This window comes from Monopterus albus, unplaced genomic scaffold, assembly GCF_001952655.1.
Source record: "Monopterus albus unplaced genomic scaffold, M_albus_1.0 scaffold147.1, whole genome shotgun sequence".
In the NCBI taxonomy this organism is placed as follows: Eukaryota; Metazoa; Chordata; class Actinopteri; order Synbranchiformes; family Synbranchidae; genus Monopterus; species Monopterus albus.
In genome coordinates this window covers 728,995-742,635 of record NW_018128027.1, presented here as the reverse complement: position 1 = coordinate 742,635, position 13,641 = coordinate 728,995, and the positions used below count along the sequence as shown (strand labels likewise).

General features: G+C 41.0%; 1 protein-coding gene across 6 annotated transcripts in view; it reads right to left on the bottom strand.

Annotated features, from left to right (window-relative positions):
* arhgef10 (Rho guanine nucleotide exchange factor (GEF) 10) overlaps nt 1–13,641 on the bottom strand; it is a 64,769-nt gene that overhangs the window by 49,170 nt on the left and 1,958 nt on the right. For 5 of the 6 annotated variants that reach the window (XM_020614483.1, XM_020614484.1, XM_020614486.1 and 2 more), the window contains exon 2: nt 5,029–5,138. In XM_020614483.1, coding sequence (XP_020470139.1) covers nt 5,029–5,065 — 37 coding nt within the window. In that variant the 5' untranslated portion in view covers nt 5,066–5,138. Of the gene's footprint in view, nt 1–4,953; nt 4,987–5,028; nt 5,139–13,641 lie in introns of those variants that run through there. The other variant, XM_020614487.1, reaches the window with a different exon arrangement.

Sequence of the window (13,641 nt, the reverse complement as noted above, 5' to 3'; positions counted from 1 at the left end):
CACATGCCATGTCCAAGGCTGATGGTTCTGGTCTAGCATGGTCATGACACTGAAGCAGAAATCCGACGTCCATCTGTTCCTCCTCAATTTCCTCCGGCCGTTGCGTTCTCTCCCACACGCTTGGTCTACTTGCAGACAGAGAGTAGTCATTCCAGGCAAACAACACTGGAATGGCTCCTTCTTTCAAACGCCGTCATCCACCTTGAATTACATCTGTGGAGACGAAGTGTCTACTACATACTGTTGTCGTCCTCTTAATTACAAGAGTATCACGTTGTACATTACGGATCCATGTTTTTCTTAAGGTTTCATCCTTAGGGAAATGGTGAAAGCTTATGGCTGAATTGAACCTCCCTGACATCGCGCATTGAGCTACGCAGCAGAAATCACTGTTTGGATGATCCCACTTCTGGTATGTGTCTTGAAAAAGACATTTTTGTTTTTTATCTATGAACTAATCAAATAAAACGAGCTCAAAGAACGTGTTTCGCATTACTACTGTTGTGTCACCCGCGTTCTGCGGGAAGTGCGCTGATCCGTTTTCCGGTTTGGTCACGTGATGTTCCGCATAACCCCTATTGAAGGGACTCCTACTCTCACTATTCATCCTTCCAGTGTTTCTAAAGTGTTGCTGATTTTCCTATAGGGAGGTTTCCTTAACATCTGAGGGTGATGTCCTATCTCAGAAGCATGCCAAAAATTCTTTGGGATCACTTTCACCAGTAGTCACAGCTTGACTGTATTAGCTTACAGTCCAAAGTCCTGCACTCATATCATTCACGGAAAAGGGAACATTCAAAGGTATGAGGGTCAGATGCTGACAGTTAGGTGAGTGTTAGACTGAAAATCTGAAGATCCCTGGTTTGATCCTGGGTTTTGGCATTTTCCCCTGCTGTTTCTTTACTGCAACTGAATAGGTGAGTAAATCCTGCTCAACTTTTTCCAATAACATCAAGGCTACTACTTTTACTTTTGGCATATATCAATATTCTAATGCTTCATTTTCAGCATATTTCTACCCCATCCAGTCTACCCAGGCATTTACGGAGTCCTTTAAAGGCTAGCTGATAAGGTTTTTCTTTACACACAATATAAATTATGCTCACTCTTGCTGTGTTATGCCTCCAGGCCTGAGAGGTCCACTGATAGTAACTAAGTAAATATGAACTCAAAAAAACTGCCTGTAGCAAAAATCAATTACTCTGAGGTCACTCACAGCAGTGTCTACTCTAAATCACCAGTATGATTCCCTCAGGCTTTGATAGGTAGCTATTCCACCCTATAGCCATGAGTGAGGCAACAGCCTTTAACTAACGTCCCAGATCAACATTGTGACCACATGTCCATCTGCAGCCATGTTCAAGAGAGGTGCAAAGAGCAAACCTGGAAACACAGATGCTATCTCTTTTTTTCCATCTGTGCAATAATGAATGCTGTGGGATACAGAGATAAGGCACTGCTAGCTAGTCATCTGTACTACACCAGGACTGTGGAATGTATATTATAAGCAATACTTGCCCTCTTATGCACCCAGCTCTCCTCTTTGTGGTGTCAATGCGAAACACTTGTCTGTGCAAGAAGAGAGTGGGACTTGATTTGACTGGATTTCACCAGATGACCTGCAGCTATGGGTGGATGAGGCCACTGATAGCTAGCTATGTGTGTGTATGCATGCCTGCAGCCTAATTATAGAGACTGTGCTAGGCGTTGACCTTACATTGTGAGAACACATGAACACAATTGTTCCACATATGAGGATCTTCCCATACTTATGAACTCCATTCCTTCTTAAGTCCTGACATTGGAACAAAACTGTCTTATTTTTGAAGGATTGCTCTAATCTTTCTATCCTTGTAAATTAGAACCCATCAGATCACTGTGCCGGCCCATGCCTGTCAGTGGATCACCAGCTTTGTGCCAGACAGGAAGCAGCAAGTGAGGCTAGGGAAAACAACATCCAGCACCTGGTCAGTCAGCATAGGCACCCCCAAGTGATGTGTGCTGTCCCTGCTGCTCTTCTCCCCCTCCGACAACAACTGCACCTCAGGGGACCCCTCTGTTAAACTCCTGAAGTTCACAGGTGACACAGCAGTCACTGGTCTCATACGAGATGGTGACAAGTCTGCACACAGACAGGCAGTGGGACAGCTGGCCCTGTGGTGCAGTCACAACAACCAGACAGCTATTTTCCAAAACCTAGATAGTGGATTGAGCCGGATTTTCCAGTTATCCTGGATGAATTTAGCCATAATTCGATTTCACAAAAGCACTGGCACATAAGTTACCATGGAGATTTATTCTTTGCAGCAAGCCTGCCAGACCAGGCTAACAGCCAGGCTTGATTACACCTGGTGCCTTATTTGTTCTGTCAGCAGTCACTCTGATCAGAAACCAATGCATTGTTTTACAGATAATCTGTAAAATGTGATAGTCATTATGAAGACTGCTGTTCATATTGTTGTTAGAGGTTTGATGAATTTATTTATAGGGCATTTTATAAAAATGGTGGAAGTACTGTCATAGCTTATATTGCAGACACCAAAATCTGTAGCTGACATGATAATCACATTAATTACATTAGCTATGTGGAATACATAAAGATTGTGCTTGCAATGATAAAACAAAGTTTAACCTTCTAATGCTCAATTTTAATTTTAGCTAATTATTTAAAATGCCAAATTCAAGGAACTGTCCTGTCATTTTTTCCATCAGCCTATACCAACCTAGAGCCATATAAGCCTACTTTTCATTTCTTTATTTGTCATGAATTAATTCAGTCTCATTCACATTTACATTAATATTACACAGGCTGTATTAAATAGAACACAGTTCCTAGGCTCTACTATCTCCCAGGACCTAAAGTGGACATACAACATCAGCACCATCACCAAGAAGGACAGCTCAGGAATTTCAACCTGCCCCAGGAGTTGCTGATCCAGCTCTACAGAGAAGTCGCTAAGCCTGTTCTCTGCACATCCTGTACACCTCACAGGTAAATAGGGGGGCAGAAAAGATTTCTCCAGACCCCTCACATCCTGGATACAAACTGTTCAAACTCCTCCCCTCTGGGCGGCACTACAGGTCACTGTACGCCAAAATAACCAGACACAAGAACTAGAGATACACCAATTGCAATTTTCTTGGCCGATTCCAATTTCAGATTTTTTTTTAAGTCTAACCTGCCAATTCTGATTTTGGCAGATTCCAATTTTCTTTCTAAGAACTGTAATTGACAGGATACACAGATTTTTTGTAAGCTTTCTTTAACAAAAAAATCAATTATAATAAAAATAAAACACTGTATTAAAGTTAAATATAAACGGGCAACAGATAATAGAAAACAAAAAATGTCTGTTACTACTGAGCACACAGTTTTTTTAAGTGTGTGCAGTTTGTATTTGCTGTTTTACCATGGGGCGGATACACTGTAAACACATACACACATCTGATGTGTAGCCAGTAATTCCCACATCATGTACTATTCGGACGTTGTTTTCCCTTCCCTTCTGTAGGCTCCTCTGTGTGCTGTTTGTACATCAAGTGCTTCCAAGGCGCCAGTGAACATGTACCGGGTACAGAAATGAGCATGAGCTTCACTCAAGGTGCATGCGAGATGCTACATGCTTTATGTGGTACACATTCGGTCTGTGCCACTCATTGACTATACATAAAAGATGGACAAATACACCTTGATGCCACCCATTGGTTTTTAGAAGAGCAGTTTTGAAGCTCAGGTCTGGACTGTTGTGCCCAGAATCTGAAATCTCAGAGTGATCGGTCAATCACCGGTCAAGGCCGATCACACAGAAAACTGATCGACCGGGGCATCTCTAACAATAACAGTTTCACTCTCATGAACAGTTAATCCATGTCCATATAACAGGACAACAGCCCTCAGGGCAATAGCTTTTATATAACCACTGTATATATCTATGTGAAAGCTCATTTTTCACATAAATTGTGTCTCTTCCTATTTTCCTTTTTTCTTTTCTATCCCTATTTTGAGTACACGTAAATTTTTTATTGTTGCCTTATGAAAGCACATGGGGAGCCACTGTTCTGGAGTCAAATTCCTTGTGTGTTCAACATACTTGGCCAACAAAGCTGATTCTGATTAGAAGATTGTGGAGAAATACACACACTGACACAATCATGGCCTATCTGAGATGTTTATTATTAATTCAGAATGACAATATTCATTCTGTTCTGGGGGCCTATCCCCACTCTGCTACATAAAGGTCTGCTCAGATGAGTCAACAATGAGTCACGATCCAGTTCAGCATTGCCCTGGCAACAAAGCAAGTGACTGGCCAGTTGCAGACGAAGCATTTCTCTGGCCTGTGTCTATCCCCGGAGGCTGTGTGTGTGTATTTGCGTCTGAATATGTGTGTGTCTGCAGTTGCAGCAGTATTCAGACTAACACTGAGGCACATTGTCTGGTATTCACAGCAGCACAGAACATTTCACCCTCCTTTACTCCCTCGTTTCTCTGCCCACACTCCACAGCAGCAGAGGAGCAGAGCAGAGGAATCTGTGTTGTTTACTCCTACTGTCCTGCTTCAGCAGCCTTCCAGGAAGTGATCCCAGCACAAGATGACTGACAGACAACCAAACTCATAACTGTTTGGGGTTTAGCCCAACAGCATCTCAAAATCATCTATCAGTTCTCTGCTGATGTTTTGAAACTCAGCTGTGAACTCAAATTAAAATTTTGTGTCAGGGCTGCAACTAATAAGTTGAATCATGACATAAACACTTAAGACTAAATATTTGTATGTACTTTTATGTATACCCATTTCACTGCTTTGTTTTGCTTTAGGTAGTGGTAAGTGAGGTGCTATTAAATGAAAAGGGCTGTTAAAGAACAAACTCAAAAACTATGGCACATACAAGGACCGGACCCACAACCTCAGTGTTATTCGCACCACACTCCAACCAACTGGGCTAACCAACCTGTGCTGCCAAATATAGGAAATCCTGTCTCTCAAGTTCATGCATGTGTGAGTGGCAAAGCTTTGCTGACTTTACTTTCAGGAGGTGGGGGAGGAAAGTCTTCTATGTCCATGGTTGCTGCTCTTCTCCTGCTCAAACTCTTCAGACAGAAGCACGCAGGGGATCAACTATGCTGACACACATTCCTAAAGGCAAAAGACAAACATCATGAAATGGTAACATAGGTAGGCTGATACACACAATTTTCAAATTAATTTAACAAGAATGTTTCCATACTAAACAAGTTAGGCCACTCTGTATCTGAAAACCTAACCACAGTTGTTATTTCATGTTACTTAATCACTGCAGTATTTCGTCAGCAGAGGAGTATGGCTGTGTCGTGGTCACGGTCTAGAATCTTTTTGTGTCAACATCAGAATCGGAACCAAAGCTAATTCTAACAAACAAATAAATGAATGAAAACAAAAGAAGCTTTTATTGTCCTCCTGGGGCCTGCTGACACTACTGTGTGCTGAAGTGTACACAGCATTCTCATACGCTAACTGTGGGTGTGAGTCATGTCATGGGTATAAATGGACTTGGCCACCATAATAATGAACAGGCCAAACCCTGTGGAGTAGCCATTGAGAAAAGAAGAGTAATGAGGAGTTTCTGTAGCTTCAGGTGCTAATTAGAGATGGGAAACGATTTTCCAATATCCAAACTGTCATTACATAAAAAAAAAAAATCAAATATTTCATGTGACTATGGTTTTGTCTTTCAAAAACAAAGAGCCACTGTTTTATCTTGCTTTTATCAGTGCCTGGAAATAATGTGATAATGCAGTCAGTATATCATTTTACTACAGCACCAAATACAAACAGTAGAAACATGCAGTGACTACAGCCATCAAAAGGTTTGTGTGGAACGTCTTCAAGAAAATAAACAAAAATGAGGTGCAGTGCAAACTCTGCCAGGTTAATTTAGCATATCATAATTCGACAACAACTATGCACAGCCATTTGAAGGTGGGGCATCCAGCAGAACATGGGGTACAGTCCACTGATCAGCATTCTTCTTTTCTGAATAAGTGTCGAATAGTTCCCAGTGAATATCAAATAGTATTTTAGCTGTAAATCCCCATCCCTAGTGCTAATTATTTTAAAGTGAGTCCATAGAAAACATCCAGCCCTCTATTAGTTTGCTCAGCTGTGGTCTATCTACACTAGAAAATTTACTAGAAATTAATAAAACATGGTTTCACACAAGTCACAAGTAGTTACATTTCTAATCATCAATTATAGAAAATTAATTGTAGTTTGATAATGAATTTTTGTTTTTTGTAATTTCCTGCAATACAAAATATTTGCTGGTTCCAGCTTCTCAAATGTGCTACTGGCCAAAAAAAAAACAAGATATATAAAGACATTAACTTGGAATGTGGGAAATTATATTGAACACATTTATGCTTAAGTCAGTAGTGAAAATAATCATCATCTGCAGCCCTATTAACTTTGAATACTTTAATTAAACAAGAAAACAAAGCTAAAGACAACTGCTGTATCTAGGTGTTGTGTTAAAGCCCAAGAAAAATGCTTGATTATCAAAGATTTTATGTAAACCAAGACCCAAGAACATTATGATGTCTTAAGGATCCCTTGGGTTGCAATATTCTAGCAGACCTGACTCTTTACATTAGTACAAAAAGAGCATAACAATAAGTATTTAGTATAAGCACTCAGGGTGCAGAGGTCAATGTGACATTTTAATAGCAACACATTTTGGCCAACGTCATGAAGCATGCTGAGGCAAGAAAGACCTTTGGACCTGCATGGGCATGAGAAACATAGCATTCCTCAGCAGCACAGCCTTTATTTGCTGCTGTACAATTTGTATGCAGATGTGACAGTTTCTGTCATTGCCCTCCCCTAGAATTCTTCACCTTGCCAGTATCCACAAGAACAGATGACACTGTCATGACATCATGCTGTAGCATAAAGCTGCACTTGCTGTGGTATATATGCCCCATATTCTATCCATATAATATCTGTAGTTCAGTGCAAGCCACAATAGTCTACATCTGGCTAATGTACACCACAGTATTGTAGCAAACAAAAGATAACTCATTGTGCGTCTCAAAGCTGGTTTTGTCTACAAATAATGTGAAATCCTTTGCTTCTCTGTCCTCCACCCAATTCACAGGGCACAAAGCCAGAACCGTGGATGTGAACACACAGGGTCAGTGCCAGCTCAATACAGTGTGCTTGACAGATAATGCTAATGCTAACAGTGACAGGTATAGTTTATGTAGCCTGAGGAGAAATAGCCTGGACAAGAGACAAGAGATGAATGGGGGCGGCTACAATGTTACATATAAGAACTTCTTTAAGATAAAGAAGGGACAGCCTATGATGTACTGTATGAAACAGGAAGTTACATGACAAAGGTAGCTGTAAATAGACTTGTACATTTTGGAGTGAGAACTTGTAATATCCCAGCTCTGACAGGAGCTTCTAGGGTGACTCATTTCTCACTTGAAATGCATCATTCAGAGTCTAGGACAGAAGGAAAGGAAGGAATGAAGGGTAAAGGAATCAAATTTTCAGGTGTGCCCCTCTTGATTTAGACACACAGAACACATAAGCCACTTCTGCTTTAAAACCAGTCTGCAAATGCTGGGAGTTTTGTCTTTTGTACTTGCTTCTTGGAGAAAACTAAATGCACCTTTCGCCCAACAAAAGCACTCCCTACATTTGTCAGTAACCCATCTGTGACACATTTACACTGTGCAACAATAGAAAGCAGGAGTGTACATGTAGTTTATGGACCCTCACAGATATGGCAAGAAAACATTCCTTATAATTTGCTTGAAATTGCTCAACTAATATGCTCAGTGTTTCATAAAAAGGTTCAGTCTAATCTGAGCGCAGTGATCAAGGACAGGGCTGAACACATCAGAGAGTTAAAATCAGCCATACAGTTAATGACAGACTCAGCTGAGCATGTCATTACACGCTGGGAAGGCTGAGCTGTGTTCTGCAGACAGGAAAACAGCCATCTGGCCTCCTGGAGTAATGCAGACAATTTGCTCACCTGTGTATTCCTAATAACCTATGTTAAAGAGCAGACAATGGTAAGGACCAAAAGAACATGCTGACAATATGTATGTACCATTGATACTGTCAACATAGTCCATAGTGTGCAGAATAGGTTGCCACCTATACTATGTTCAGTCATAAAGAAATACATTGTCAAGAGAACTGCACTTTAAATGTCAATTACAAGGACCTTTGCGATTTCTCCATTTCAAAATTATACCACTGTATGTACTAAATTAAACAAGTTTTTTTTTTTTTTTAAAGTATTCTCTTCTTCTATTATATAAACCTTTTAAATCAAGGATGCACTGAGAGAGAATGGTGGCTCTTTTTCAGCAACATGATATTTCTTTAAATTCATAGTAATGCACAAATGACATGTCATCTAAATAGAAGAAAGTAAGGAACGACGGAACTCGTAGACAAAGACAGCATATGATAACTGGAAGGAAGATACTTTTTAAATCACAGATTTCTTGTAATTCCACCTCAGTTTCCAAGGTTTTGATATTTTTTCTCATCTGTATGAAACTCATTTTTCTGGCTGTGGCAACCAATGATGTGTCAAAAATTAACTGTCTTGCCAAGGCTATTCTACACACACACACACACACACAAACTAAACTAAACTAATAAATTGGTCTGGTACTGGGTTTGCATTATTCTGTAGAGTTTTCTGGAGCATGCTTAATGACAAGTGGCATTCCACAAACATAAACAAAAGCCTGGAGGAGAGGGTGTTGTTGTGAGTGAAAGAGACTGGTAGTCCTCTGTGACTGTCTTTGGCTGTGCAGTTCTCTTGCTGCCTGTTTTATTGAGCAGTGTGTCACAATCTTCTCCTCCTGCCAGTAATCAGGCGTTGACCAAAAACAGCAGATCCCAGGCCTACATATAGGGGACTGACAAGCTTAACAAAGTGCTATTATGCATTTGCAGGGAGGTTCAGGGGAGGACATGCCAGTGCACTGTGGCATAATGAAAAGGAAAAAGGTACAAGGTACCTCATTCTAGTCTCTTTATAACTGGCAGTAAAAAACTGAAAAATTATAGCACTGCTGTAAAGAACTTGTGTAGCTAATGTGTAACAATAAGCAAAGCTTGTTTAACTATTAGATCATTACATACTGCTTGAGCTGTATTCAGATTCTTATAGGCATTGCAGACCATTGGTTATAGAAGATTTGTGGCCCATGGAGAAATCAAACCCCCATCCTTGGCATTACTAACAACACATTGTAAACAACTGAGCTAATCAGCTTTAACAATTCACTGCTGTTGGTACTTTGTATTATGAACAACATGGCAATGACATAATGTAAACACTGGCTGTCTACTGTGCCAGGTAGTGCAGCCTGTTCCATAAATCAACTCAAATGCTCTATGGATCATACAGGATCAGCCACACAACCCTGACAGCATAACAGTGTCTGGGCCAAACAGCCTTGACTACACCACACTTCATCACCCACCATGACCTCAAAAGAGGTGGGGGACATTTGCAAATAGGCAAAAGATAGCTGACTTTCAAAAGTGAGAACACTGTCGCCTGTTAAGTTGAGGCTGCTGATCAGATCAGCAATGGATGCACTGGAAGCATATTCACAGACACAAATATCATAAATCACAAATCATCCTCATAATTACATCTCATTTCAGTACCGTAGCAGTAAACATCTTCTCATGCATGGCAGAGTGGTGACGCAACCACCCAATCCCTGCTTTGATGTAATATAACTTCCCCTCAAATAATAAACCCTAACCACAAAACCAAAAGATGAGTCTGGCATTCGCCATGAGTGATAAGTTATAATTACAGGCCTAATGGATGTGGATTATAGGGAATACACTTCAATAATCAGACCCACACAGCTGTACCGCTGAGCTAACCTACAAGCACTGATGTCATGTTTCTGAATGTGGTCAGTACTAAGCTACCATGGTGCATAGTGTCATCCATCACATTACAGCACGTGAATGCAGAGCAGAAGCTACAGAAGGTAGAGGAGTTGAAGAGGAATCTGACATCACAGCAGACGTTTTCACCAAAGTGAAATCACACAGTGAAGCTGCTGTGAAAGCAAGTTTTATTGGGACAGAGGAGAAAATCAGCCCGGACATTTACCGAGGGAGAGTTTCTGAAGAGCTGCATGATGAAAGTGTGAGACGTCTGGTGTCCAGACAAAAAGCGCGTGTTTTTGCAAATGTAAGGCTTCGAAGAAATATGGTTGGTGATTTTAAGTTCAAGTTTATTTATTTTGGAATAATATTGTATCCTGTCTGTTTTGATTCATATTTATGTTAAACGTTTAGTTTTAGTTTGTTCAATAAATGTTTATCCTGTTCACCCTGCGACCTAAAGTGTGTTTTGAGTTTTGGCCCCCTGTGCGATTGAGTTTGACACCCCTGCATTACAGTATGCAGTGTAACCATTATGATGCACCACACACAGTACCATATTACTGCACTGCACCCCTGGTAAAACAATAAAAGAGCAGCATATTTTTACATTACAATAATATGCTTCTTTTTATACTGACTTTAACTTGGAGACATATCCTGCTCTCACTAAGAGGCAAGGCCCTCCTGGCTTGAAAATTACAGGACAAAATGAAAAACTAGGGCTGCATAATATTTCAAATGTGGTGTCCAGTTGCAAACAGACGCAGCCACACTCATGGGTGTCACTCCTAACTGGTCTCTACCCACCCAGTGAGCCACACCAAAGCTTTGAGAGCCCAGATTGTCACCAGAAGAACACTCTGTATTGTGTGTGGTTAAGAGGCTGCTCTAAAGAGCGTTTGTTGACTGGCTGCTCTGAAAGCATTTTAATATGAACAGGGCAACTCAGTGAGATTATAATAAATGACCACAGGAAACCAAAATATTCTTGACCATCAGAGTACCAGTCATTGCACTGACTTCAAAGGGTGGAGACACTGTCTGAAGCCATGATTGCCAGTGACCCCCTGACTCTATTCATCTCAAAACTGCTAGGAATGTGCTCCACAGAGTCCTCATCTATAGCTCAATTCACAGAGCCTGGTAGCAACATAAGGATCTGAACAGAGGATGGCTGTGTGATCTACAGTTAGATGCTTTCTATTTATCAGGATGTTCTCAGGTTAGTTCTGGCTCCAAATGTATATGATACACGCTCCCAGCTGCTAAACAAGTGTGTAGTATGTAAGTAATTTCACACATACACCTGCAGAAGAGCAGGGGCCTTTCAATTCCAGCTGTTGCTGAACTATGCTGCTAAGTGGCTCACTGGTGGGGTAGTGGGTGGTCAGTGATGCCATAATGTCCTTTCTAAGAATGAATGGTATTCTCCTCTGCTCAACCACTGGGTACTCTGATAGACCAAACTTAGTCATGGTGAACAGAAGACATTTCCAACAGTCACTACTGACAAAGTTACTGCCTTGTCAGAGGTACTTGAACAATTATAGTATTTCTCCAATCAGCACGGGGTCAGCCCTTCCAAGCCGAAGCGTCCACAGAGGAGCTGTGCTGAGCTGCTCCCGAATCAGTGTGGTTGTGTTTCCACTAGTGTACTTTAAAAGGCATTCTTTATCTTCTACATTCTGATCATGTGGGGGTGGCATGAGCTGCTGAGAAGCAGCACAAAACTGGTGTTGGTGTGGTATTACCACCTTGCAACATGGAGCCCTCTGTTCTAGGCATTATTTTAAACCTTCATCAGAAGACCAAGTTAGAGACCCCATTTTCAAATCTTTCTGCAATCAAATAACAGATAAAAAGTGAACTGAGAATGTGTAAAGACATTGCCTCGTCACAACATTTCAGCCGATCACGTCTTGATGAACCAGCTCTGTTGGAGGCTGAGCTCAGCCCCGCTTGGCTCGGCTCGATTATGGCTGATGCAAAAACACCCTTAGTGATTCCTAGCATTTCTCCACTGAAAAATATCTTCATGACAAGAGGGTTGATAAGACGATAACATACTCTTAGAGCTTCTAGATGCAAATACAGCAAATTTGCCAACATTCCTTTCCTCAAATCACACAGTTTTCCCTGTGATGTCATTCACAGTAAAAGCAGGTGTGGTTTGGGAAGGAGAAAGTGACACATATCAAGAATCTGATGTCTGTGTGTGGCAGTGTCCCACACAAGTGTTGTCAGCCAGGCCACCCTGGTTTTTGCTAAACAAATTACCAGCGGAATCTTTTGTGTACACGTATTACCCCTACATGCTCCCATTTGCTGGCTAAATGAACTGGACATGCATGACACCAGACAATACAAAGGAACATCAGAGCACTCTTTGTATTTAAGCCATCTTTTGAAGGCTTCGGTAAGCTTAATAGGTTCCTAGAAATATTAAGGGAAGCAGTTGAATTAAATTACAGTTTTACTGATCTTCCAGGCTGTGCAGCCTTTCCACTGAGGAATGCTATGCATGACTAGATGTATTTGACTGAAGCAGCTTGGAGGGACTTCCTGGCTTGTTAAAAATGTTATGCAAGTGTTGAAGTGCACATGGATTATTATATCCCATGTGTATGTTTTATATTAAGAAAGTTGTGGTTATCATCGAGATGGCAAACTGCAATAAAGGCAAAAGGATATCTTGCACTAACTGCATCCTTGAAGAGGGACAAGGGGTTCAGATAAGCATGAGGAAATGCTCAACACTGAGACATCCATCAAAATACATGATAGAGTCAAAGCCTAAGAAAATATAGACTAGTAGTGCCCCGTTCATTTAATTAAAATAAATAGCAAAAAACGATTAGTGGAGACATTTCACTTTCAGTTATTGTCGGGATTAGGACACAATAATTTACATAAATGCATTTCCTGTCGAAAATGCGTGTGGATGCTAATAAAAGCTGAAAGATTGCCCTGAAAATGCCTGAAATCAATTGCTGAAACACCTGAAAGATGAGAAGAAATGGCTGAAGTTCTTTGTTGAAACAGTTGAGAAGAAATGGCTGAAGTTCTTTGTTGAATAATGTGAAGAATGAGATGCAATAAAGTTTGAATGGCTTTGAAGAGCTGAACATTTTGATACCAGAATGGCTTTTCTAGCTGAAGGTATGCTGAACTTATTAAGATGTGAAAATAGTCCAATAGGACTGTTAGAAATTAACTCAATTCTTTTGTTGGAAGCACAAGAAGTGAAGACAGGAGAGGACTGTTTAAAATCAACAGAAAGTTTACTGAAAGTCTGATCACAGGTAGGTCTTACAGCGCTTGATTCAGAGAGACAGAGCTCCCGCAGGAAAACTGGCTTCTGAATCCTGAATTAAATTTTTACAAACATTTATCTTCTTAGGCTGCTCTGCCCTGGACAGGGGTGCAACCTTCAATAGTTTGTGATCCTATTGGCCATTTGGTATGAGAAGATCAACCCCTGCCTGCACTTGCTTGCTGATATGTGAACTAGACCAGATGTGTGTCTGTGTGTGTGTGTGTGTGTGTGTCTCTCTCTGGCACCCTGATCTTGATCTCAAGGTGCACTGTTCAGTGGGTGGCCTTTCAAAATAAAGATAAATATTTCAAAGGTGGGGCAGCACGGTGGCGCAGTGGTTAGCGCAGTTGCCTCACAGCGAGAAGGTTCCGAGGTCGGGGCCCACCTGGGACCTTT